The 27,775-nt window shown below is 36.4% G+C and overlaps 1 protein-coding gene across 6 annotated transcripts in view; it reads right to left on the reverse strand.

The window, feature by feature from the left end:
* Positions 1-27,775, reverse strand: part of SLC4A4 (solute carrier family 4 member 4) — a 345,822-nt gene that overhangs the window by 52,533 nt on the left and 265,514 nt on the right. For all 6 annotated transcript variants that reach the window (XM_055315262.1, XM_055315259.1, XM_055315265.1 and 3 more), the window contains 2 exons: positions 21,679-21,749; positions 2,389-2,580 (listed from right to left, as the gene is read on the reverse strand). In XM_055315262.1, the coding sequence (XP_055171237.1) occupies positions 2,389-2,580; positions 21,679-21,749 (263 nt within the window). The remainder of the gene's footprint in view (positions 1-2,388; positions 2,581-21,678; positions 21,750-27,775) is intronic.

The raw sequence follows: 27,775 nt of genomic DNA on the forward strand, positions 1-27,775 counted from the left end.
TCCCTACTTCACTCCACTCCACTAGTCGTCAAGTATGGACTACTTAGTCTGTGTCCAGCCTTGTGCTAATTGATGTGAAGAATAATATAGAAGTAAAGCAGTTCTCCAGCAGTTTATAGTCTTAATTGACTAACATACAAATGTTTAGAAATGAGAGTGCAAGAGAGAAATGGCTGGACAGGCTAAAGGAAAACAGGATATTTTGTATGACAAGGGCACTGTCATCCAGCATTAGGATTTTGAGATTTTAGTGGTTTCATGTGAATTGTTTGTGTGAGCAAGGAAGTAGTGACTTGATTGTTGTCACAGTAATCGAGGACTGTCCAATTTACTGTGTTTAAGCATACACGTTTTAATTGAACATAATACATAAGCCTAAGAATCTATAAACCTATTGCTTTCTATCTACGGAGGTCACCTTTCTAAATGAGAGTTTCATTCCAACTATATTTTGGCTAATGAGAGAGAAAAAAAGATGTTCTTACTACTCGTGCACATATGAATTTATGTATGTATTGCTATTATTTAGTTGTAAATATAAAGTGAGTAGGAGAAATAATGGTCTGAAAGCCTACCCACCTCAACATTGCTCCTTAGAAATCAGTCACATATATTTTCTCCTCCCTGTTTATTTTATGGTTGGTATACACAATTGTAAACTATGCTAAGAAACCTCTTCATAGGAATTATAACTGGAAATGCTATCATTATTCTGTCTTCACATGCTCACGACTTTCTTAGCAGCATTTATCAACCCTGAGACATGACCTGCTTGTGCTCTTATAAAGTGAAAATTCCTTTAAGTTTGTTTTCAATTTGGGAGTTATCGCTGGAAGAAAAAGGTGATGCCTACATAGGTAGTTGAAATGATCTCTATTCATCTTAAGGCTGAAACAAGTTTATTTTGCAAATTACAACTTACATCTGGCTTCACAAGTTTTCTACTTTTTACCCGCTATGTCTATATAATTTCAGGCTTTGGCAAGTGGAAGAGATAAAAAGGGTAATAATTCCCAAGGTGTGACAGAAAGAGAGAGAGAGAGAGAGAGAGAGAGAGAGAGAGAGAGAGAGTGAGACAGAGAGAGAGAGGTCTAATGAATTAATAACTAAGAAGGAAAATTCTCAGTAGCAAGGAAGAAGTCGTCCCCAAGAAGATTAATAATTTTATAAAAGAGGCCCCATGGAGAGCCCTAGCCCTTCCTCTATTGGACACTGGACACAGTGAAAGGCACTGGCTATGAGCCAAGAGGAGGGCCCTCAACCAACCTTGCTGGTACCTGGTCCTGGACTTCCCAGCCTCCAGAACCATGAGAAATAAATGTCTGTGGTTTACAAGCTACCTAGTTTTTGGTATTTTGTTATAGCAGCCCAAACAGACTAAAAACAATTATTAACACTTCCCTTAATTTCCAATTTTATAAGAAAAACAAATTTTGATAAGAAAAAGTAAAAAAATTCCTAGGTTAAAGTGGATATATTATGTTTCATTCCATAGGAATTGAAAGAAAGGTATTTCAGCAACTGCATCTCATGTCTACTAAAATCTTTCCAAAAACAAAACACAAGGGGAGAGGTTTCATGAGATTCCAGCTGCAAAGAGCAGCTCATTGATAAAAATCAAGTATAATCAAGATTACCTGGGAAATATCAACATCCTGAACACTGAGAATTGAACTGCAAAGCAAAGGATTATCTTAGTTTCACTCTGCAGCTTAAAAAACAAAATGCCATTAACTAAATGTTGGTCTTATCTTGTAGTCTGTCCATGAACCACAGTTTTGACTTTACGTTCACCCAAGCATATTAACGGGAGACAGGATGTCTGCACAACCCAGCTCAATTATCTGTTTTTCTCTACTACGGCATTCATCATTATGGGAAGGAAAATTTGGCTCAGATGACGCTCATATCTTATCCCAATACCGGTGTAACAACACAGTTTAAGTGTACTCCCACAGCCCATAATTCAACTACTAAATTACCAAAGTACAGCTCATGAATAAGAAATCCTACATCAAAACTCCTTGCTAATATGAAGAGTTTTTTGCTTATGTACTTTAAAACTATGAATTTAAAGGGTCTTTTTCTTACTCATGCATTTGTAGATGCTAGAATACATCCCACCTTTTCCCTCAGTACAGTAAGAATTGTGATAGACTTTACGACAGAATTATGTGAGCAAAATCTTTGGAAGGCTTTTCAAAGCTCGACTGCAACTAGGTTAAAAATACATAATACGCATATGGACAAAGACTGGAAATCAATTTTTAAATGCACAAGACTGTATTGTGAAAGCTGAATTACAGGCGACTTTTTCATTCTGTAATACTGTATTATTGTTGGTACAGTATAAATTCAGTGAAAGTTATTTAAAGCTCAGGTACTTACCGTGGTTGGAAAATAACGGCTAGTTTTAAATTTTTTCAGAGCCATAGATGAGGTGTAGGTGCCCAAGAAGAGGATGAAAGACATGAGTGTGATATCAGGAACAAAATCACAGTTGTTCCCCACAAGCTTTCCTCCATATTTCAAACACTTCTTCGTTGACAAAAGTGCCCAGTCAAAGGTAGCATTATGGTACTAAAAAAGAAAAACATGAAATTTTTTCTAGAGAACATCAATACATCAAAAGCAGTATTTGATATTTGAAGGGTTATGTAGGGATTAGGCTAAAAGTCTCTGTAGAACAGTTGGCAGGTAACTACTGGAGGGTGAAACTTGATGAAGTGTTAATGCAATAACAGGTAAGGGAGGCCAGAGGCTAGCAATTATTGAAAATACAATGAAAATGATGCAATCCCTTACCTAGTTTGATCTATAGTCCTACAATCATCCATTTGTTCAACAGAAGCAAACCACAAAGTCGTTCTTTCCTGTCACCCTTCCTGAGAGTAAACTGAGACACACTAATATCCAAAATGTGAGACTCTCTGAAACACCTTTGTTGTTCAAAAACTACTTCCTTTGCAGTGCACAGCTTCTTTGGATTCAAGCTGATGGCCCTATGGTGAATGCTCTCTAAAAGTTTTACTAGGTTAACCATGAATTTACCCAGCACTTTTACAAAAGAGCTATTTCTTTTCTAAATAACTAGAGACTGGTGGCTTAAGGAATTAAACTATAAAAATGCTGATGGTTTCAGTTGCATACCCTGATAAAATATAGCTTTTGTTCTTGTTGACTCCAGGTCAGCTTCATGAGTATCCAGTATTGGAATATGCTGTAATGGGCTACAGAGTTGTGTGGAGGATGTCTAATCTATTCCTATATTATATGAGCTCAAGCTCATGAGTCAATTTTCAAATATTCTTCTATCTCATGAATTGCTATCATGTTGTAAATACTTGTTTTTTTAAGATTTTATTTATTTATTTATTTATTTATTTATTTACTTACTTATTTATTTCTGAGACACACACATAGAGAGAAGCAGACATAGGTAAAGGGAGAAGCAAGCTCCAAGCAGGGAGCCCGATGTGGGACTTGATCGCAGGACTCCAGGATCATGCCCCAAGCTAAAGGCAGACGCTTAACTGCCGAGCCACCCAGGTGCCCCAAGATTTTATATATTAATTTGACAAAGAGATGGAACACAAGTAGGGAGAGAAGGGGAGGGAGAGGGAGAAGCAGGCTCTCCGCTGAGCGGGGAGCCCGATGTGGGGCTGGATCCCAGGATCCTGGAATCATGACCCGAGCCGAAGGCAGACACTTAACCAACTGAGCCACCCAGGCACCCCTTGTCAGTATCTCTATAGCAGCTAACTCCTGTTCCTATTTTCTGTTTCTAATATGCAGGAGAATTCTCCTGCTTACATAGTGGATGAGGTCAGGGCACTCATCCCCTAGCTGCTCAGAGTTTAAGCCCCTTCCAGCTCATACCTGCCTCCTTCTCTACAGAACTGTCTTCAGTCACGTAAGAGCTACCTCACCTAAAACGTTATGCCTTCTTGCAGCCACGTACAGATCAACACTAATGGGGGTGCTGACTAAAATTCCCCCTCAGTGTTTTGAAATCATGTGCGATGGTATTTGGGAGGTGATTTGGTCATGAGAAAGGAACCTTCATGAATGAGATTCATGCCTGTATAAAACAGACCCCAGAGAGCTGCTTTGTCTCATCTACCATATAAAGACACAATGAGAAGGAGGATGTCTATGAACTAGGAAGTGGGTCCTCATCAGACACTGCATCTGCCATTGCCGTGGTCTTGGACTTCCTCTTTGGTCCAGGGCTAATGAGTATGTCATGTGCTAACAGGAGAGTTACTTGAGAATACCTGGCAAATAAATATGGAAAGATAAATTTCTCCTGTCCTTTGGGGCAAGAGTTAGTTCTATCTCACACCAAACACATCATCAATATCCTTTACTATTCAATGAATTTTTGTGATGTAAGTAACCTAGTCATAAAAGATCACACATGTAAAAGAAGAATCTCTGACCAGAAAGAGTTCATATTTTTATAGAGCTCAATAGGTAAAGTGCTTACATAAGTCAATAAAAAAATAAAACCTGGATCGTTCCCTGAAATCTTTTTTTCAGTATTAAGTTTCAACTTATAAACAGTTGAATTACATAATTATTCTTTTATCAGACTCTTCTTCTGAGAGGTAATTAATCATGTCTCATCTTGTTTTTCAGATTTTTGCATTTGGATGTTTTTAGCAGAACACATTTAAAGTTTAGAGGTCATGACAGGCAACAGATTTCTTTAAGATCAGCAAAAATTTACCATAATATCACTTTAGCACTTTAATATCAACAGATTTCTTCTTTATAACCCAAACAAGTAAGCTGTGTTAAGACAATCCCAACAGGCAATTTTTATTGATTTTCTGACAAAGATTGAGGATGAGGCAAAAAACAATACATATGTACATAAAAATGATAGATATGTTTTCTCATTTACATCAACTTAATATGCCAATATCACTATTTTGTAAGCCTCAAATAATTCTTTGAATCATCATATAGACAAGTTAGTCTCCAAACTATATAAGGACTTTAGTATAAAAGCTTTAGGCATCATACACAGACATCTCAGGATATGTGTGTGTGTGTGTATGTATAGTTTCCCACTCCCATAAGTTTAACTCTAGCGAATAAATAGTTCTATTTAAGTATCACTGAAGATCTATAAAATCTTTAACATTACTTTAAATTAAGTCTTTTAAATTTAAGATTTAAATCTTTAAAAAAATATTTTAAAAGATTTTATTTATTTATTTGAGAGAAAGAGAATGAGTGGTGGGGAGGGGCAGAGGGAAAGAGAGAGAAGCAGACTCCCTGCCGATCAGAGACCACTGTAGGCCTCAATTTCACTACCCCGGGATCATGGCCTAAGCCAAAGGCAGATGCTTAACCAACTGAGCCACCTCAGTATCCTAAAATTTTAAAAAAACAACATCCCAAATAGGACTACATCTTACCCATAACCACTTATACAAGCCATTCTCTTCCCTGAGCTTCATTCAGGAGGCTTTTGTCTTACAGCTTTTGTCCTTTATTCTTTATATGTGATCCCTACCCGCCTATGGCTTTGATCTTTATTTCCCATGCAGAATTATATACATCACAATTTACTGCTTACATCAAAAGTTTAAGAACAAAACAAGAGGGAACGTAATCTCAGAAGTCTCCTCTGTCAGAACTCTCAGAGCATATTATCTCTATTTCTCATGACGCTTGTAACTTTCCATTGCAAGAACACTGTGGTTCTTCTGCACAGAGAGATGTCTAATGGGTCTGGAGACCTGGATCTAGAAGAGATGTCAGGTTTGAAGACATCAACTTAGAGGAAGGAGAAGAGTGTAAAACATCTCAGGTACCAACATAAAGGGAGATATCCCAAAAGATTATAAAAATGCTATAAGAATACTGTGTAAAAGGAAAGGTACACGAGAATGTTGAAAGTCAAGGGAGGAGGAAAGGGTCGTATGTGGAGGAAAGAGGAGAGAGTCTAGTGTTGCAAAGATGATTAAGGATGAAGACAGTAAAATCCATTGTTTTTTTTCCCTCAAATTTAACATGTTCAAAACTAACTGAAAACTCCTAATGTTGAGCACTGGAGGGAGATTCAAAGGAGAGAACTGAGTTGAGAAGTGAGATGAAAAAATTGAAAAAGTAATCCCAGACTATTTTTTCAAGAAATAGGATAGTAAATAGGCTATAGCTTGTGAGTACTACAAGATCAAGGCAAGTTCTTTAGGGCTGATGAAGACTTCTGCAGTGTTTATGGTGGATAAGAAAGAACCCAGCTATGGGAATGGAAGGAAGGAGGGCATGCTGGAAAAAAAAGAATGGGGAAAGGAAAATGAAAGATTAAGTGAGAGAGAGACTGACTAGGGCTTTGGTAACTCTTAGAGATGGGTAAAGGCAAGAAGTAACAGAAGTATAGGGTATGCAGACCAAAGGGACTATGTGTCACTGAAAAAAAAAAAAAAGGAAAGAAGAACAGACCAAGACAGAGGCAGGGTTCAATTTATGATACATCAGGCTCCCAAAGAAATTTTAGTTAAGTGAAATCATTCATCAAGATCCAACTGTTTAATATATTCAAGGAAAATGCCTACCAATTTATCTACCCTATTTATCTGGAGAACAAAATTGAAGTAAAATAAACTTTAAATTGAAAGTTGCCAAAAAGGGAGGAGTTAAGATGGCAGAGTAGTTGGGGGACCCTAGGCTTGCCTGGTCCCTTGAACACAGCTAGAGCAACATCAAAACATTGTGAACAACTAAGAAGTCTATCCGAGGATTCAGAAAAGAATCTGTACAGTTGGATGGAGAGAACGTGTGAGGTCCGGAGATGTGAATGGAGAGAAAAGCTTCAGTGTTGCAAAAGGGAGGGGGTGTTTCTCATGGAGTGAAGTCAGGGAGAGAGGAGAGAGCAGGAGAGAGAGCAGCGCCATATGGAACAGGGTATATTGCTTCTCCGAGGACAAAAGGCCTGCTGGGAGCCTCTGAGTGGCCATTCAACAGCAGGGGACAGAGGTGCACACAGAGGGCAGATAACCCAGTCCCAGCTTTTCACTGATTGTGATAATTGACTCCAGCCACTGTGTGTGTGTGTATGTGTGTGTGTGTGTGTGTGTGTGTGTGTGTGGTGTGCCATGTGACTGCTTTCCTGGGACAGAACAGTGCTGGGCACATCACTATGAAGCTATCTTCCAGGGCAGAAGTGTAGTCCATGCCTTGACTATTTACTTTTCTGTGAAAGCCTCCTGAACAGCAGCAGCCACAGGTTTCCCTCCCCAACCAGCATAGTCAAGAGGGCAAGGCGATGCCGTCTTCCACCAGCACACAACCCCAACCAGCACAGTCGGACTTCAGAGAGAAAAACAGCAGCTTCAGAGGAGGCTAGAGTCTCTCATATACCAAATTCTGCCTGCCCTGCGCCCAGCAGGAACATCTTTACCAGGGCAGGTCTGACTGTGAACCCATGCTGTGGGCCTCCCTCCCAGAGGACCAACTCAGCCACTGCATGTACCAAGTCCACTGATCATAAGTGTTCCAAAGTGTCAGCTTCAGTTCTAATAAAAACAGGACCAGGTTATCTATCTATCTTTCTTTCTTTCTTTCTTTCTTTCTTTCTTTCTATTCAGTCATTCATTCATTCTGGTCAGGATTATAGTTTTTTGCTCATCTGTTTGCTTTTTTGTTCTTTTTTCCTTTTTTTCTTGGATCGAGCCTTTTTAAAAAAAAAATAATAATAAGGGTAATCTTAACAAACAAATCAAAGCACACCTAGTTAAAGGTACAAACACTCCCCAATGTAAGCAAGGAGGAACTTTGTAGGGGACTGACCTGTGGGAAAGAGCAGCCAAAACACAGGAGCAGAGTGTACACAGCATACACCAGAAATATTTCCTAAAGAGCCAGGCCCTGGACAGTGTATGACCCCTTCTTAATAGAGTATTACTCTCAGGAGCAAGAAACATAACAAGCTTTCATAATACACAAAAGACAGTAACCAAGACACAATGGCAGGATGGAGGCATTTTCCCAAAAGAGAGATCAAGAAGAAATCACAGTCTGGGATTCGCTCAAAACAAATATAAGCAATATGTCTGAACAAGAATTTAGATCAACAATTAAGGAATACTAGTTGGACTTGAAAGAAGCATAAAAGACACCAGAGAAACCCTGGTGGCAGAGATAAAAAATAGGCCAAAAAAAAAAAAAAGCTATAACTGAGAAGCAAAATCCACTAGATGTAATCACAAGGATTAAGAAGTAGAGGATCAAAAAAAAAAAAAAGAAGTAGAGGATCAATAGGGGATATGGAAGATAAAATTATGGAAAATAATGAAGCTGAAAAGAAGAGGGAAAGAAAATTATTAGATCATGAATATAGACCTAGGGAATTCAGTGATTCCACAAAGCACAAAAAATTTATATCATAGGAATCCCAGAAAAAGAGTGGGAATACAGGGCAGAAGGTTTATTTGAACAAATTATAGCTGACAACTTCCCTAATCTGGGAAGGAAAGAGGCATTCAAGTCCAAGAGGCACAGAGAACTCCCCTCATGATCAACAAAAACAGGTCAACACCACAACATATCACAGTGAAACTTGTAAAATACAAAGATAGAGAATTCTGAAAGCAGCTAGAGACAAAAGGTGCTTAACCATAGGGTAAACACAGCTCTGTCCACACAGAGCTGGCAGGCCAAGAAGGAGTGGCATGATGTATTCAATCTGCTAAATGGGAAAATATGCAGCCAGGAATACTTTATCGAGCAAGGCTATCACTCAGAACAGAAGGAGAGATAAAGAGTTTCTAAGACAAGTAAAAACTGAAGGAGTTCGGGAACACTAAACCAGCTCTGCAAGAAATATTAAAGGAGACCCTTTAAGTGGGAAAGAGAGACCAACGGAAACAAAGACTAGAAAGGAACAGAGAAAATCTACAGGAACAGCAACTTTACAGGTTGTACAATGGCTATATTCATATCTATCAATAATTACTCTGAATGTAAATGGACTGAATGTTCCAAATAAAAGATAGAGGGTATCAGAGTAGATAAAAAAGCAAGACCTATAGATATGCTACTAACAAGGGACTCATTTTAAACCCCCAAAGACACCTCCAAATTGAAAGTGAGTGGGTGGAGAACCATCTATCATGCTAATAGACATCAAAAGAAAGCTGGAGTGACCACACTTGCATCAGACAAACTAGATTTTAAACCAAAGACTGTAATAAGAGATGAAGAAGGCACTATATCATAATAAAGGGGTCTATCCAACAAGAAGACCTAAAGCTTGTAAATATTTATGCTGCCAACTTGGGAGCGGCCACATATATAAATTGATTAATGACAAGCTTAAAGAAACTCATTGATAATAATACAATGATAATAGGAAATGTTAACACCTCACTCACAGCAATGCACAGATCATCTAATCAGAAGACCAACAAGGAAACAAGGCCTTTGAATGATACACTGAACCAGATGGACTTAACAGATATATCAGAGTATTCCATCCTAAAGCTGGAGAACACACATTCTTTTCGAGTGCACATAGAATATTCTCCAGAAGAGATCACAAACGGGGTCACAAATCAGGTCTCAATAAGTACAAAGGGACACCTGGCTGCCTCAGTGGTTGAGCGTCTGCTTTTGGCTCAGGGTGTGACCCCGGGATCCAGGATCAAGTCCCGAATTGGGGTCCTTCCAGAGAGCCTGCTTCCCGCTCTGCCTGTGTCTCTGCCTCTCTCTCTCTCTCTCTGTGTGTGTCTCATGAATAAATAAATAAAATCTTAAAAAAAAAAAAGTACAAAAAGGCTGAGATCATACCAAACATTACCAGACCACAGTGCTATGAAACCTGGAAGTCAACCCCAAGAAAAAAATTGCAAAAACCACAAATACATGGAGGTTAAAGAACATCCTGCTAGGGGCACCTAGATGGCTCAGTCAATTAAGCATCTGCTTTCAGCTCAGGTCATGATCTCAGGGTCCTGGGATCAAGCCCCATGCCTGCTTCACCCTCTCTCTCTGTCCTCCCCACCACTCTCCCTTGGCTCATGTGCTTGTTCTTTCATCCCCCCCCCCGCCAATAAATAAATAAATAAATAAAATCTAAAAAAAAATTCCTACTAAAGAATGAATGGGTTAACCAGACAATTAAAGAAAAAGTAAAAAAAAATACATGGAAGCAAATGAAAATGAAAACATGACAGTCCAAAACCTTTGGGTTGCAGCAAAGGCAGTCATAAGAGGGACATATATAGCAATGCAGACCTTCCTCAAGAAGCAGGAAAAGCCTCAAGTACACAACCTAACCTTACACCTAAAGGACCTGGAAAAAGAACAACAAATAGAAAATAAAGCCTAAAATCAGCAGAAGAAGGGACATAATTAAGATTAGAGCAGAAATAAATGATGCAGAAATTTTAAAAAGTAGAACAAATCAACAAAACTAGAACTGGTTCTTTGAAAGAATTAGCAAAATTGATAAACCCCTAGCCAGACTTATCAAAAAGAAAAGAGAGAGGACACAAATACAAAAAATCATGAATGAAAGGGAGAGATCACAACCAACACTGAAGAAATACAAACAATTATAAAAGAATATTATTAAAAAATATATGTGAACAAATTAGGCAATCTGGAAGAAATGGATAATTCTTAGGAACACATAAACTACCAAAACTAAAACAGGAAAGAAACAGGAAATTATTGCAACAAAGATATTGAATCAGTAATCAAAAGTCTCCCAACAAAGAGTCCAAGGCTAAATGGGTTCTCAGGGAATTCTACCAAACATTTAAAGAAGAATTAATAACTATTCTTCTGAAGCTATTCCAAAAAAATAAAAATGGAAGGAAAACTTCCAAACTATGAGCCCAACATTACCTTGATTCCAAAACCAAAGACCCCAATAAACAGAATTACAGAAAAATATCCATGATGAACATGAATGCAAAAATTATTAACAGTACATTAAAAGAATTAAAAGGATTTTTCCACCATGATCAAGTGGGATCTATTCCTGGGCTGCAGGGGTGGTCCAATATCCATCAATCAACATGATACACCACATTAAAAAAAAAAGAACCATATGATCTTCTCAAAAGATGCAGAAAAAGCATTTGACAAAATACAGCACCCATTCTTGATAAAAATACCCACAAAAGTAGGGCTAGAAGGACCATACCTCAACATCATGAAGGCCATATACAAAAGACCCATAGCTAATATCATCCTCAATGGGGAAAACTGAGAGCTTTACCCTGTCAGGAACATGACAAGGATGTCCACTCTCACCACTGTTGTTCAACATAGTACTAGAAGTGCCAGTCTCAGCAATCAGACAACAAAAAGAAATACAAGGCATCCCAACTGGCAAAGAAGCCAACTTTCACTCTTTGGAGACAACCTGATACCTTACATTTAAATCCCAAAAGAGTTCACCAAAAAATAGCTAGAAAATAATACATGAATTCAGCAAAGTCATAGGATATAAAATCAACATACAGATATCTGTTGCATTTTTATACAACAGTAAGGAAGCAGTAGAAAGAGAATTCAAGGAATCAATCCCATTTATAATTGCGCCAAAAACCATAAGATACCTAAGAAAAAACCTAACCAAAGAGGTAAAAGATCTGTACACTAAAAACTATAGAACTCTTATGAAAGAAATTGAAAAGGACACAAAGAAATGGAAAAAGCATTCCATGCTCATAGTTTGAAAGAACAAATATTGTTAAAATGTCCATATTACCCCGAACAAGCTACAGATTCAATGCGATCCCTATAAAAATAACACCAGCATTTTTCACAGAGGTAGAACAAATAATTTAATAGCCACAGTAATACTTAAAACAAAAAGCAAAACAGTGGCATCATAATCCTAGACTTCAAGCTGTATTACAAAGCTGAAATCATCAAGACAGTGTGGTACTGGCACAAAAGCAGACACATAGATCACTGGAATGGAGTAGAGAAGCCCGAAATGGACCCTCAACCATATGGTCAACTAATCTTCAACAAAGCAGTAAAGAATATCCAATGGAAAAAAGTCTCTTCAACAAACAGTGCTTAGAAAACTAGAGAGTAACATGCAGAAGAATGAAACTGGACCTCTTTATTACACCATACACAAAAATAAATTCAAAAGACCTAAATGTAAGACAGGAAAGCATCAAAAACCTACGGGAGAAAACAGGCAGCAACCTCTTTGACCTCGGCCACAGCAATTTCTTGCTAGACATGTTTCCAGAGGAAAGGGAAACAAAAGTAAAAATGAACTACTGGGACCTCATCAAGATAAAAAGCTTCTGTATAGTGAAGGAATCAATTAAGGAAACTAAAAGGATGGATGGGATGAGAAAAGATATTTGCAAATGATATATCTGATAAAGGATTAGTATCTAAAATATATAAAGAACTTACACAACTCAATACCAAAAAACAAGACAAGCCAACCCAATTAAAATATGGGCAGAAGATGGGACACATGGGTGGCTCAGTGCTTAAGCATCTGCCTTCAGCTCAGGGTATGATCCTTCTGCCTGTGTCTCTGCCTCTCTGTGTCTCTCGGGAATAGATAAATAAAATATTTTTTTTAATGGGCAGAAGAGAAACAGATATTTCTCCAAAGACATCCAGATGGCTAACAGACACATGAAAAGATGTTCAACATCACTCAGCATCAGGGAAATACAGATCAAAATCACAATGAGCTGTGATGGAAATAGAGTGTATTATGCTAAGTGAAATAAGTCTGTCAGAGAAAAGCAAATATTTCATTCATATGCAGAATTTAAGAAAACAAATAGATGAATAGGGAAAGGGAAGGAAAAATAAGATAAAAATAGAGGGAGACAGACCTTAAGAGACTCTTAAAACAAACTGGGAGTTGCTGGAGGGGAAGTGGGTGAGGGTATGGGCTAAAAGGGCAATGGGCATTGAAGAGGATACTTGGGATGAGCACTGGAGGTTATATGTAAATGGTGAATCACTAAATTCTACTCCTGAAACCAATACTACACTATATGCTAACTAACTTGAATTTAAATTTAAAAAAATAAATAAAATGAAGTTGCCAATAAAAATATAGGATGCCTAGTTATATCTGAATTTCAGATAAACAGTGAATACTATTTTTAGTATAAGCATGAGCTATGCAATATATAGGATATATTTATACTAAAAATAATTGTTCAATATTTACCAGAAATTCAAATGTAACTGGGACCCTTGGTTTTGTTTTGTTTTGTTTGCTAACTCTGCAGTTGCTATTTCAATTAGATATAGGCCACTCTGAGTAACAGCAGCATGTGGAAAATAGAAAATGTGGCCAAAAGAAAACAGAAAATACACTAGGTCCTGATTAAATAAAGGAACTGAGATAGTGTTAAGGGAGCAATAAAGAAGAATAAAACAATTTTTAAAAGTTTCCTTGGAGAAATAAAATATGTCCACTTAAATAGTAATTAATAATGCAAGGCAGTAAAAGAACTGTCTAAATGAATGGTACAGAGATCAGTAGATTAGAAAAAGGACTGATCGGTTTCATTTAGCATAGAGAAAACAAAATTTAAGCTAAGCCTTGAAAGAGGCTTGTAGAACAAGGTCCTTGTAGAACACTCATATTCCAAAGTGTAGAAAGAAGAGTGGCAGGAGAACAAAACTAAAAAAGAATGACAGAGAGGATAACAAAAGTGAGTAGAAAAGGAAATAAAAGTGAGAAGCTGAGGATCCCTGGGTGGCTCAGCAATTTAGCACCTGCCTTCAACCCAGGACGTGACAGTCCCGGGATGGAGTCCCACATCGGCCTCCCTGCATGGAGCCTGCTTCTCCCTCTGCCTCTCTCTCTCTCTCTCTCTCTCTCTCTCTCTCTCTCTCTCTCTCTCTCATAAATAAATAAATAAAATCTTAAAAAATAAAAGTGAAAGCTTTGGATATATATTTTTTTCTGCACTGGCACAAACAAAGAGATAAAGCATTACACAGGAAGATGAGCAAAGATGCTGATTCAGGTATATACAATGCTTCCTTCACTTATCTGCTAAGTCCTTTCAAAATTTATTGGATGTTCACCATGTGGAGAAACTAGCAGTGAGTGGACGAGGTGAGCCAAAACAGATCGATTGTACAAATGAGCAGTAAACAAAAAAAAAAAAAAAAGGTGTAAGAGAAATGGGACCAAGATGTGAAGGATCTTAACTGTGGTCAATCTCAAGAAAAAGAGATGTCAATCTATATTGCTGGATCTCATTTTCTAGAGAATTATTTTGTTTACTTTGAATGGAGTTGTTTGTAAATCTTAAAAGTATAAGGTATACTAACAAATGAATTTTAAAATTTAAAATTCTACAGCATCCTCCCCAAAGACAAAAGTGGGGGATATGTATGTGAGAGAGGATGAACAGACTGTTGATAGTCCTTGAAACTAGGTGATGTGTATATGGGGTTTCACTGTACTATTCTCCATATTTTACTGCATGTTTTAAATTTTCTATAATATTTTTAAAAGTAGGAACATGTTATATTCAAGGGGATTTAAGGACAGTCCCGGGATGGAATCCCACATCGGCCTCCCTGCATGGAGCCTGCTTCTCCCTCTGCCTCTCTCTCTCTCTCTCTCTCTCTCTCTCTCTCTCTCTCTCTCATAAATAAATAAATAAATAAAATCTTAAAAAATAAAAGTGAAAGCTTTGGATATATATTTTTTCTGCACTGGCACAAACAAAGAGATAAAGCATTACACAGGAAGATGAGCAAAGATGCTGATTCAGGTATATACAATGCTTCCTTCACTTATCTGCTAAGTCCTTTCAAAATTTATTGGATGTTCACCATGTGGAGAAACTAGCAGTGAGTGGACGAGGTGAGCCAAAACAGATCGATTGTACAAATGAGCAGTAAACAAAAAAAAAAAAAAGGTGTAAGAGAAATGGGACCAAGATGTGAAGGATCTTAACTGTGGTCAATCTCAAGAAAAAGAGATGTCAATCTATATTGCTGGATCTCATTTTCTAGAGAATTATTTTGTTTACTTTGAATGGAGTTGTTTGTAAATCTTAAAAGTATAAGGTATACTAACAAATGAATTTTAAAATTTAAAATTCTACAGCATCCTCCCCAAAGACAAAAGTGGGGGATATGTATGTGAGAGAGGATGAACAGACTGTTGATAGTCCTTGAAACTAGGTGATGTGTATATGGGGTTTCACTGTACTATTCTCCATATTTTACTGCATGTTTTAAATTTTCTATAATATTTTTAAAAGTAGGAACATGTTATATTCAAGGGGATTTAAGGACAGAATGACACTTGACTTTCTCGGTGAGAGAAAATCACAAAGATGTTATGCACAAGAAGATTAATATGACATTCTATTTCCCATGAAAATGAATGCTTACTCCTAAAATCACCCTGAAGGTACATCAAATCAAAGCACTTTTGCTTCCATGTCTGACTGCCAAGCAGAATTTATGAGACTATATAATAGTTCTTCGTTCCATGATTAACAGCATCTCCATGTAGACATGATATGCTTCAATGCGTAACATAATAAGCAAAAATATAAAATAAATAAAAATGAAAGATTCTATATTGCTCTCCTTAGGTATCAACTAGTAAAATATATGCCTTTTAAAATATATACAAATGAAGGTAATGCTATAAATAAAAGTCTCAAGGTTAAGTGGTTAATGTACTCATTCAGGTTTTTCTTTCCCTGCAGTAAGTAGGCCAGATTTGCAGTAATCCACAATCTTACTTTATGATCTAAAAAACACATCTGAGCTGCAGTTGTCTATAATTGTATGTGTTATTGTGAAATATCAAAACTAATTGGTTGTTCTACGTGTGATTAAGACATAGAAAGTAGAATGAAACTGGACCACTTTCTCAGACCATACACAAAAATAAATTCAAAATGGATTAAAGACCCAAATGTAAGACAGGAAACCACCAAAATCAGAGAACACAGGCCATAGCAACTCTTTGACATTGGCCATAGCAACTTCTTTTTTTTTTAACTTTTTTTTAAATTTTTATTTATTTATGATAGTCGCACAGAGAGAGAGAGAGAGAGGCAGAGACACAGGCAGAGGGAGAAGCAGGCTCCATGCACCGGGAGCCCGACGTGGGATTCGATCCCGGGTCTCCAGGATCGCGCCCTGGGCCAAAGGCAGGCGCCAAACCGCTGCGCCACCCAGGGATCCCGGCCATAGCAACTTCTATCTAGATATGTATGTCTCCTGAGACAAGGGAAACAAAAGCAAAAGTAAACTTTTGGGACCCCATCAAGATAAAAAATTGCTGCACAGTGAAGGAAACATCAACAAAACTAAAAGGCAACTGACAAAATGGGAGAAGATATTTGCAAATGATAAACCTGATAAAGGGTTAGTATCCAAAATCTATAAAGAACTTATCAAATTCACACCTCAAAAACAAATAATTCAATTTAAAAATGGGCAAAAGACATGAATAGACATTTTTCCAAAGAAGACATACAGATGGCCAACAGACATGTGAAAAGATGCTCAATATCGCTCAGCATCAGGGAAATATAAATCAAAACCACAATTAAGTATCACTCACACCCGTCAGAATGGCCAAAATTAACAACTCCAGAAACAACAAATGTTGGTGAGGATGTAGAGAAAGGCAAATCTCTTGCACTACTGGTGGGCCTGTGAACTGGCGCAGTGACTCTGGAAAACACTATGGAGGTTTCTCACAAAGTTAAAAATAGAACTATGCTACAATTCAGCAATTATCTTACCAGGTATTTATCCAAAGAATACAAAAATACTAATTCAAAGGGACGCATGCACCCCAATGTTTATTACAGCATTATCTATAATAGGCAAGTTATGGAAACAGTCCAAGTATCCATCGACTGACAAATGGATAAAGATGAGCCATATATATATATATGTATATATATATATATATAATGGAGTATTACTTGTCCATCAAAAAGGATGAAATCTTGTCATTTATGACAACATTGATGGAACTACAGTGTATTATGCTAAGCCAAATAAGTCAGTTATAGAAAAACAAATACCATATTATTTCACTTGTATGTGGAATTTAAGAAACAAAACAAGTAAGCAACAGGGGTGAGAAAGAGACAGAGAGAAAGCAGGAAACAGACTCTTAACTATAGAGAACAAAATGATGGTCACCAGAGAGGAAGTGGAGGGGGAGGATAGGTTAAATAACAGGTGATTGGGATTAAGGAGTGCACTTGTGATAAGCACTGGGTGTTGTGCGGAAGTGGTGGATCACTATATTATATATCTGAAACCAATATTATATTGTATGTTGACTAACTGGAATTTAAATAAAAACAAAGAAAGAAAGAAAGAAAGAAAGAAAGAAAGAAAGAAAGAAAGAAAGAAAGAAAGAAAGAAAGAAAGAAAGAAAGAAAGAAAAGAAAGAGAAGAGAAAAGAAAAAAGAGAAAGAAAGGAGTCATTTCTAAAAAGCTGAATAAGGCATAAAATCATAGTTTTCAAAAAACCACCAGAGAGATGAAGATATAAAGAAACTTAAATAAATTCTAAAAATTACAAGACCTTCATGAAAGAGAAGAAATCCATGGCTACCTCATGCATGCCAGAGTGGCACATGGAAGATAAACCCATTGCAGATGGAGGTGGGGCAAAATAAGCCAAATATTCAATGAGTGTTTAATGGCTGCATGCAGACTGGGGTGACAGATCAGAATTCCAAGGAGCCCTAGGCGTTAGGCTGAGCCTTTATCCATCCACCAAACTTTCTCATGGGCTTTGCCAAGTACACAGGCTGTACACAAAAGGCAGGAGGTTTGGTAAGAGAGCTGAGAGAAATCCCCCCTTAGACACAGAGTCTCTACCAAACACAAGTCATCTTCCTAAGATGGGAAGCAGGGCAAGAGAGTGGAGGAACACCCCTTTGTGGAATTCTAGCACTCTCTGAAGAGTTGAAGGCATCTTCCCTTTGAAGGCTAGGGCAGAGCAGTTGAGCAAAGAAAGATCTCCCATGGCTCCAAAGCTGAGGCATAAAACAAAACAAAGAGCATTCCCCATGGGACTTTCTGGGATAATGGCGATGTTCTATATGTATCTTGCTTTGGGTAATGATTACATGAGTCTATAAAATGTCAAAACTCACTGCAATGGACATGTAAGAACTGTAGGTTTTAAAGTGCACCTCAAATTTAATAACATTAAAAAAAAAGAATCTAACGTGAAAAACAAAAAGTAACTAATCCATTCAATCACCTCCTTGGAGAAGCCTCAATGTCAGATTGTGAAATCTGGTCTCTCTCTCTCTCTCTCTCCTCTGAGAGCTTGTAAGTGGAAGCCAGCAGACCCTAAGACTCAGTGTGTTGATACAGTTCGGATAAGTCGTGGCTGGTCTCAACGTTTTAGAGGGAACTTTCAAAAAAATTTTTTTGCAGGTTGAAGGGATATGCCTACCAATAAGTCTACAGGAAAACTGTTGAAGCTCAGAAGCATTAAAAACGCAGTGAGTCCAACAATGAATGTAAATAATGGAAAACCTGCCTTTTTATCTTGAGGGATGGTTATTCTAGAGTTACAGTCAGTCTAAATGCTCTAATGTACATTCTTCCTGAAAACACACCCATATTCCTGTGAAGTAGAAAAGTTGTCTTCATGCTAGTGAAGCTGAAGAGAAAAAGCTTTCCCTCCTCTGACAGTGTTCCCAGAGCCTTGTGAGAGGGAGTCTTGCTGGTGCCCCAGGGTTACATGTCACTTTTGCGGTGCTTTCTCTCATAATCTAATTATGGTTGAATAAAAGATGGAAATTAAATCCTTGATGACTGTATGTCCCAGGAAAGACTGAGGGTAGCAGAGCTAGCATGGCTGAACAGAGAGAGGGCCCAGTTGACTGTCAGACCAGTTTGGCATCCAGTTTATTTTCTCTACCAACCTAAGTTATGGTGGCAACATGGACTTAGTGGAATGATAATACCTAAAGAGAATATTAACATTAGCTAACCCAACTGAGAAATAAGTATGTGCCAGCCACTGTGCTACATCCCACCTGCTTACTCATTTGACTTTTATAGCATCAGTGAGATAAAGTACTATTATCATCACCATTTTACAAATGGGAAACTGAGAAGTAGTGGATCCCTGAAGTTGACTCTGGACAGTATGACATAAGAACTCAGTACTTTTTAAGTCCTTCTACAGGAAACACTATTCTGCTTCCCCCAAATAATGAAAATAGGCAGGTTTTGGAGTTAGAAAGCCTGGAGTTCAACTCCTGATTTTACAGATACTGACAACATGGCCTTTGAGAGAACAGTTAACCTCTCTAAGCTTCTGTTTCATTTGTATATTACAGGTAACGTTATAAAATAGATGAACATAGGGGAAGAGAAGGAAAAAAAATAAGATAAAAACAGAGAAGAGGCAAACCATAAAAGCCTCTTAACTCTAGGAAACAAACTGAGGGTTGCTGGAGGGGAGTTGAGTGAAAGGATGGGGTAACTGGGTGATGGGCACTAAGGAGGACATGAGATGCAATGAGCACTGGGTGTTACATGAAATTGATGAGTCACTAAATCCTACCCTTGAAATTAATAATCACTATATGTTAACTAAATTGAATTTAAATTAAATTTTTTAAATATAGGTAACATAATAACTCAGACATAATAAATAGACAATGTGAAGAACCTGGCCCTTCCTTGGTAGGTGCTCAAAAAATGGTAATTATTACTGGTAAAAATAAATCATATTACCTCTTTAATACTCATTTCTGGATCTTGTATATATACAAATTATATGTGTGTGTGTGTGTGTGTGTGTGTGTATCAGCAAAGTATACCTGAAGGCACTGAAATGGATAGAAAAGAAGAAATGAAGGATAGAATAAGAGTTCTAATTCATAGTAGAAAAAGTCCTTCATAATTACATACACACATTTTTTCCTAATTTCTTCTCTAGAGGTGCTGAACATAGCAACTTAACATTTTAAGTAAGGTATATAACTGATAGACACATGAGGGGACTTCTGGAGTATAGGCATGCATAAGAACTGAAAGTGTAAACCTTTCTATCTGCAAACATGCATCATGGTGTGCTAGAAATGGTCGTAGAACCACTCAGATTTCATTTCAAATCTATAATTTAATAATTTATGGCTACATGACCTAGAGCAAGAAAGGTTATTTACCTTCTAAAGCTTCATTTTCTTTCATCTATAAAATGAACAGAATGGTAGTTTGTGTTAATGATAATAACATGGGTAAAACACCTAGTCTCTAGTAGATACCCTATAAATGATAGCTAAATTGTAATCATTATTGTGCCTTTATGTCTTTTATCATAGTCATACTAGCAGTCAATCACAATTTCCATTTGTTTTCCGTAAATCTTATAGTGACATCTTATAATTACATGTCAACTTCTAGAATCGCTCTAGAATTTGCCCAAAGACAGGGCTTAAAAATTCATTAATATTTAAAGCTTTCCTTGATTAGTTACAAAAGGAATTAAGTCAGAAATAATCTCTTTTTAAGTCAATGGACGTTTTTATTAATTTTTAATTGCAAATTAACTTAAATTTTAATTAATTATATAGTATTTTAAATTTTTAATTAGACTTTAATTAAAATTATTTCAAGTCTAGAAGGAACTGTTTTTCTCTGTATTTTAATCAAGTTCTTTTAGGCAATAGACTGGCTGACTCAAAGACTGAAAATTGATCTCTTTTCTGTATGTGGCTTTTAAAACATATATACTCTCTCCTCACAAACACACTCACACACTCACACACACATACACAATCAAACATAAATAATCAGGCAAAGTTTGGAGAAAATCAGAGAGGACTTTACCAGTAAGGAAAGAAGTCAAGGGAGCAACAGAATATGAAAGCAAGAGAGAATTAGGGTCAAGTGAGAGTTGTCCAGGGAAGATAAAAAGCATCATCTTTGAAAGGGAGTTGTGGGCACTCGCTGCATAATATCTGCAGAAGTGTTCTGGGCTCCTGAGAGATGGGCACTCTATCAATACAAGGTATTATGGTTTCTGTCTTTATAACTGAGAGATTGATATTCTTTGGTAAGATTCCATATCCAGTGTAGAAGGAACACAATTAGAAGCCTGAAATAGCACTTTCCCCTTTTTCTCCAACACAAAAGTCTCCTTCCAGTGTGTGACCTTCCATGCAAAACAGTTCATTTTTAAAGCTTAGTTCCAGTCTCTTAAAGATCCTTGGTTACAAGCCATGGGAAAGGATATCATGTGACAGAGGCACAGTGCTTTCTAAGTGACAGGGGAAATGTCCTGCTGTAATCACCCTTACTGAGGAGAACACAACACTCTTTGGTAGTCAGAAGAATTCTTAATCATTCTAAAAACAGAGAGACGATACCATGCTCTCATTTTTCGACTTTCTTCACTTGTGAAAATATTTCAAGGTGACAACGAATGGATATAGTAGTTAAATTCCTAAGCAGATTTAAAAAGCATGTTATAGGGATAAAAATTCACTTGAGTTTTTTTTAAAAAGAAAAAAAAACTGGCTAGCGCAAGGAAAGTGTTTTTTTCCATCCTTCCATTATCACTGATTATTAAAGTTGTATTCACACTCAGATTGCTGATGGGTAGGAAACATCATGTTATGAATATTATAATTAGAGTATACCATATACAAGCGGTTTGAAATATTAACTCACCATGTCAGCAGAAGAAATAGTTGGCAAATCCTCTGGAGCCAATGTAGTATCATTAGATATTGAGATATTAACTGTAAGAAAAAGACAATCTTTTACCATAAAAATAAAATAAAAATGACCTAACTGCATAACTCAAAATCTGAAAAAGCTAAGTATTAAAAATGTCAACAATAACATAAAACATAATGAATTTTTCTTTATTATAATTATATTCACCTTTCACTTAGATAAGAATTACCAAAGATTCAGACATATCTGTTGTACTCTAATCTGATAAGAAACAATGGCAAACATTTAAGAAAATGGTATTACAATTTGTTTCAGGGTTCAAAAAAGACAAAAAAAGAAAAAAACTTCACCATTACTAACAGATACTCAATATATTTTGCTTAGTGGAAGAAATGGATGTTAGTAAGAGAGTAAGTTGATCATGGGCTTCATGTATAATCAAATCTTACAAAATGGAATTTCACTAATTAACCACTTTGGGATTCTTGGTAATTTGGACTGCATGTGAGAAAGTATATCTTTGCAAAATGTGAGAAAACAAAACAAAAAATCTTTCAAATACATAATAAATTATATAAATATGGGAATAAACATTTTTCTAATTTTAAAAATTATTTTCATATAATTTGGCATGAGTTATAGGTTTATTAAGAGGCTACTTTCAAAGAAACCTAATTTACTTATTAAACCAACCCTCCTCTTGGAGATATTTCATTTTTAAAAAATTTGTGTGCCTAAAATTAAAACTATTTTAAAAGTACCCTATAATTAACCTTTTTTTAATCAGGTAAACCTTTTTCCTATTACATGAAGCTTTATGTGTCATAAAATAAATTGTTACTAAGAGAATATCCCTGATTTATGGAAATACGGTAAAATGACACGTTTTCATCTTTGAGTGTCACATTTAACATCCAAATTGCTAATTATTAATTGTTCCCCTCCTGCCTGTGCCCTCCTGCCCCCAAGCCCTTATACTATCTTTTTACCTCATCATATTTTAGGTCTTACCTGCATAAGCTCTTAAGGAGAAACAAACGGATTTATTTGATTGCTGAAATTGAGAATATAAGATTCATGAAGAAAGAACATGTCTTGTTCACTGCTTTTCCCCAGAATCTGCTCAGTCTGGCACTTAACTAATAGGAACTCAAAAATATTTATTATTCAACTTAAGAAAACGGAAATTCGGCCATCTGCAAAAATATGGATGAACTTGGAAGGCACTATGCTAAGTGAAATAAGTCAGACGAAGACAAATACTTATAGCTAGAATCTTAAAAAATTTCACAGAAAAATTAAGTACAACTCATAGAAATAAATAGTAGAATGGTGGTTGCCAGGGGTTGGGAGAAATAGGAAGAGGTTAATAAAAAGATACAAACTTTAAATTATAAGAGGAATAAGGTCTGAGGATCTAATGTATAGCATGGTAACTATAAATGATAATACTGTGTTGCGTAATCGAAATTTTCTGAGAGTAGGCCTTAGGTGTTCATAAAATAAAATAATATAAAATAGAATAAATAAGTGAGGTGATAGATGTATTAACTTGGTGGGAATCCTTTCATACTGTATGCATATATGAAATTATCATTCTGTACACTTTAAATATATCACACTTTTGTCAACTATACTTGAATAGAGCTGAAAAAATACTTTTTTACTATCAATAAATGAGGCTAAAATAGGGACCATTTAATGACTACAAATGAATGAGAGCAGATAAAGGCAAAAGAAATAAAATAAGGAAAACAAAGGGGAGAAAATGTTTAGCCTGAGCCCTGGTTTTTCTCAATTTTAGAATCCATTCTGATCTTTGAAAGTTCTGGAATCGTTAAACTTTTAATCTAAAGCTAGCTGCTGCTAGGGCATCCCTATTTCCACAGTAAAACAAGCACATGTGCAAATTATTTTCTTTTTCTGTTTCAGTGCAGGCCATGGAAAAAAATCAAAACAGTCTAAAAGGATGCTTGGCCCAAACAAAAAAAAAAGCCAAACATGAATCCATTCCCAAAAGGAAGAAGATGTTAGTAACTTTTTATTAACAAAACGTAAATTTTCATTACTATTTTGTTTTTTTAAAGCCTAAAGTATATTTTCTTACATTATTCCATTTGCTCATTTAAAAACTCCTGAGAGCATGTAACAGATATATTTTCATACCCATTTTATGTTAAATGGGACCCTGAAGCAAGATATGCCAAGTTTCTTGCACAGGATTGTGGAATCAACCAAAAGTAGAATTGGTACTAAAATCTTGTTCAGCATTCTTTCTTTTCCTACCCAGTATTTTATTTTTGTAACCACAGAATTCAAGGTGGGATAACACTCTCCAATGTCAGATGATGTGAATATGTGAATCTCCACTGTGCACTGATTTGTCTGACTGGTCTGAGTATTTGAAAGAAAAGGGCATATATGAAATCATAGGCTCTATTTAGATGGTGTCTGGAAAACTGCTCTTCCTCCCAAGCAAGATTCTTTAATGCAATTTTATGAGCTTCCTGTCATAAGAGTGAAGGTCTTTTTGCAACATAATTTTCTGTATAAAAACAAGGATCAGTAGTAAGGGAAAAAGATATCCAAGCCTCCTTTTTTGTGTGTATGTGAAATGAATGACAGATAATAAAGACCACAAGTGGAGCCAATCTGAACTTTCAGTAACTACTTTCAAGTTCTAGATACACATCAATTCTGCTCATCTAAATTCCTTTATTTTTTCAATTTTCCTTTCAGACAAGCTATTAAGGCATACTGGCTCTCAAAATCTCAAAAGACTAGACTCAAAAGGACAGTAAACTTTTCCTGCCTTATTTTAGTATGTAGCTGCTTCAAGAGAATTTCAAAATAAATATATAAACAAGCACTTCCATAAATATATATTGGCAGAATATGGTAGGGTCCATAAGTAATATTAAAAGTAAATTTCTTTAAGCTCACAGATGAGAAAATGATCAATTCCAGTTGGGAGTTTGGTCTACGAGATCCACTAGTCACCCTTTGGATCCAGATACATACAATGCAAGTATTCTGGCAACCAAGTGTAGAATGATCTATGTATATGGAATTTGCAATATCCTTAATTAGGATTCTGAAAAAGTCAAATAGAAAAGCATAAACACACTGCACTCTGTCGGTCTTCACTATTTGCTTAGTACCATGGCTTAGGAAACAAAGAAAGTCTTTGCCCTAGGAATCTGGCTAATGTAGAATTAGCTTCTTGTCACTGGGACAGTCTGTGTCCCATACTTGGTTTCAGGTAGTTTTCACAGGTTGTTCATTTTATGGTCCTTGGATTTTCACCCCTTGATCTTCCTTCCCATGTATCAAATTCTAGCTGATCCTCTGGAACAGGGGAATGAACATTGTCAGTAAACAGACATTTTTAAATGTGCCTGTGAGTACTCCTATCTTAAGCTCACTTTCTTCCCCCTCCATGTTTAATGAGAGATCTACAGAAAGAACAGAGTACAGGAGCCATGAGCAGGAAAAAAATGGTGACATCCATGTGTCAATGTTAGTATACCTCCTGCATAAGAAATATCAATTTCAATTTTAAGGTTGTCCTTCCTTATTCACTAGTACCTGGCACCTGGAACTACCCCTATGATTCCTCTGCTTTACACAGCAGGAACTGTAACATTAGGAATTTGCAGGAAAGCTACATGGTCAACTATGAGCAACAAATGGCCATCAAGACAGAAATCTGTCTGCTTCAACATACCACCACATCACAAGTTAGAGACAGGAGCGCTAAGAAAGCTGAGCTATACCTCTGGCTTGACCACCTTCTGGAGCATAATGTCCCCAGACTACCTCACCACATAATCTTGAGGAAGTCACCTCACTGCTCTTGACCACAGGTCCTTCATTTGTGAAGTTGGATTTGAAACAATCTACCTCATAAGGTTACTATGCAGATCAAATAAGACAACGTAGGCAAAGCTGTTAGCACAGTATCCAGTAGCAGGTAAAACTGAAATAGATGATAGCTAAGGTTACTACTAGCTTTATGACCTGGAGAAAGCAAAAATTCACCCCTGGGGGTAAAAAGGGTTTGCTGCCTTACAAGGTTTATGTGATGATTACATACATCTATATTACAATTAATATATTGGAATATAGTGTATTAAAATCCTTTAGTAAAATGTCTGACACTTGGATGGTGCTTAAATATTAGCCAAATCTGAACCTATTCCACAACATAGCTTCTTACAATTACAATAATGGAGACGCCTGGTGGCTCAGCAGTTGAGCATCTGCCTTCGGCCCAGGGTGTGATGCCAGGGTCCTGGGATCAAGTGCCAAATCGGGCTCCCCCCAGTGAGCCTTCTTCTCCCTCTGCTTCTTTCTCTGCCTCTCTCTCTCTTTGTCTCTCATGAATAAATAAATAAAATCTTTATTTAAAAAAAGGATTACAATAATGCAGAATTGGTTAACTTGGTCTGAATAAGAAAAAAAATTTAAGAGTATTCTCCATGATAATGAAAGTTTGTTTTATTCCATTCTACATAAGCAAATCTGAATAAACTGAGTAACTGGAAAACAGATACAGAATAAAACTTGAGTAAGTTTCTTGCTTGCGTGGTCACACCATCCTTATTTAAGGGTCCTGGGTAATATCAGCACGTGAACTCCTCTTAATAAAACCAAATATTTATGCCTTAATGTCTAGATCAATAAAAGGCAAAAATGATCTTTGGAGGGATGACAAGGTGAATGAAGAAAACTTTGGGGGAAATATCTCTTAGAGAAATTACCTGCTACTATCTCAGCCTTGAGCCTTAAAACAAATAAAATTAATAGAAAAATGTTCTTCATTTTTTCTTGTTATTACCCGTTTCATTTTCCTAAGTATTTTTTACCAAAACTCATGCTTGAGGTTTTCACTGCAACTAAACAAGTTTAAGTTATGACACTCTCCAATCCATGGACACTTTCTCACATGTGGATCTATGAGACCACACTGGAAGTCAAAAAGTTGAGCTACTATCTGCTATTAAGTGGGATGTATTTAGCCATTATTTTCACACACACACACACACACACACACACACACACAAAAACCTTCTCTTCCATAGCCACTCATCATTACATTTCAGATGTGTATAGACATTACTATGGATACGTTTTCAAATCTGTTTTCATACAAATGCAGAGCTAGAGAATTACACAGGTCTGGTAATTATCCAAATTAATTGCTTCCCATTTTCTGATTCCTGCAAGTATTATACAGAAACTGCTAAAATATTAGTCTAGGAGAGGAAAAGGAAACTATAATGATGGATGTTTCAAATTCCTATGGTTTTCTCAAAAGGCCACATTACCGTGAATGATTAAATGTCAGCTAGTTGGTAGAGTCTCCTTGCAAATGCAAAGCTTGAGTGGTCCTATATCAGAAGGCCTAGTACTTTCTGTTTAACCATTAGTCTATGATTTAAACCTACTTATAATCCAAAAAGGGAACTGTACATAATAAAAACATAATTGCATAGAATATGACGCAGGTCATGAAAAATAAATTAGGATTATCTTTTATTTCCTAATTTTATCTTTTATTTCCTTATTTTCTTTTAATGGGCTTTCTAATTATGAAACACATATTGACTATAACATGGGACCACAGGAGACACAATCCAGCAGTTCTTTTTAATGGTAGCAACATATTGGTGCATAGCATTTATTACGATAATAGAAAAATTATATAGAAAGAAATGGTAATGAAATTCTACTCTAGTGACAACCATTTTAGAGTATTTGGAAGTCTCCTCATGCTGTGAATAAAACAAAGGTCTAGAAATGGAAGCCATGGCTACTTCAATCACTTGACTTGGTCTTACAGTTTTATACCAGGGAAAAAACCATCTTTTACTTAGAGATACTAGAGATAAAAATGTCTCAGTGCCTGAGAAAGGATTTATTCCTCTTAATCATTCACCAATTATTAAACATGCTCTCCCTGGAACAGTCAACAATGTATCAATAAAACATATTCCTTCTGTTAATAATAAAGCATAGTATCTATTCCCTTGAGGCGATTTTCTTGCTTTTCTAATTTGTTTATCATTTTTAGCAAGGCTTCTTT

The sequence above is a fragment of the Nyctereutes procyonoides genome, unplaced genomic scaffold (genome assembly GCF_905146905.1).
Source record: "Nyctereutes procyonoides isolate TBG_1078 unplaced genomic scaffold, NYPRO_anot_genome, whole genome shotgun sequence".
Taxonomy (NCBI): Eukaryota; Metazoa; Chordata; class Mammalia; order Carnivora; family Canidae; genus Nyctereutes; species Nyctereutes procyonoides.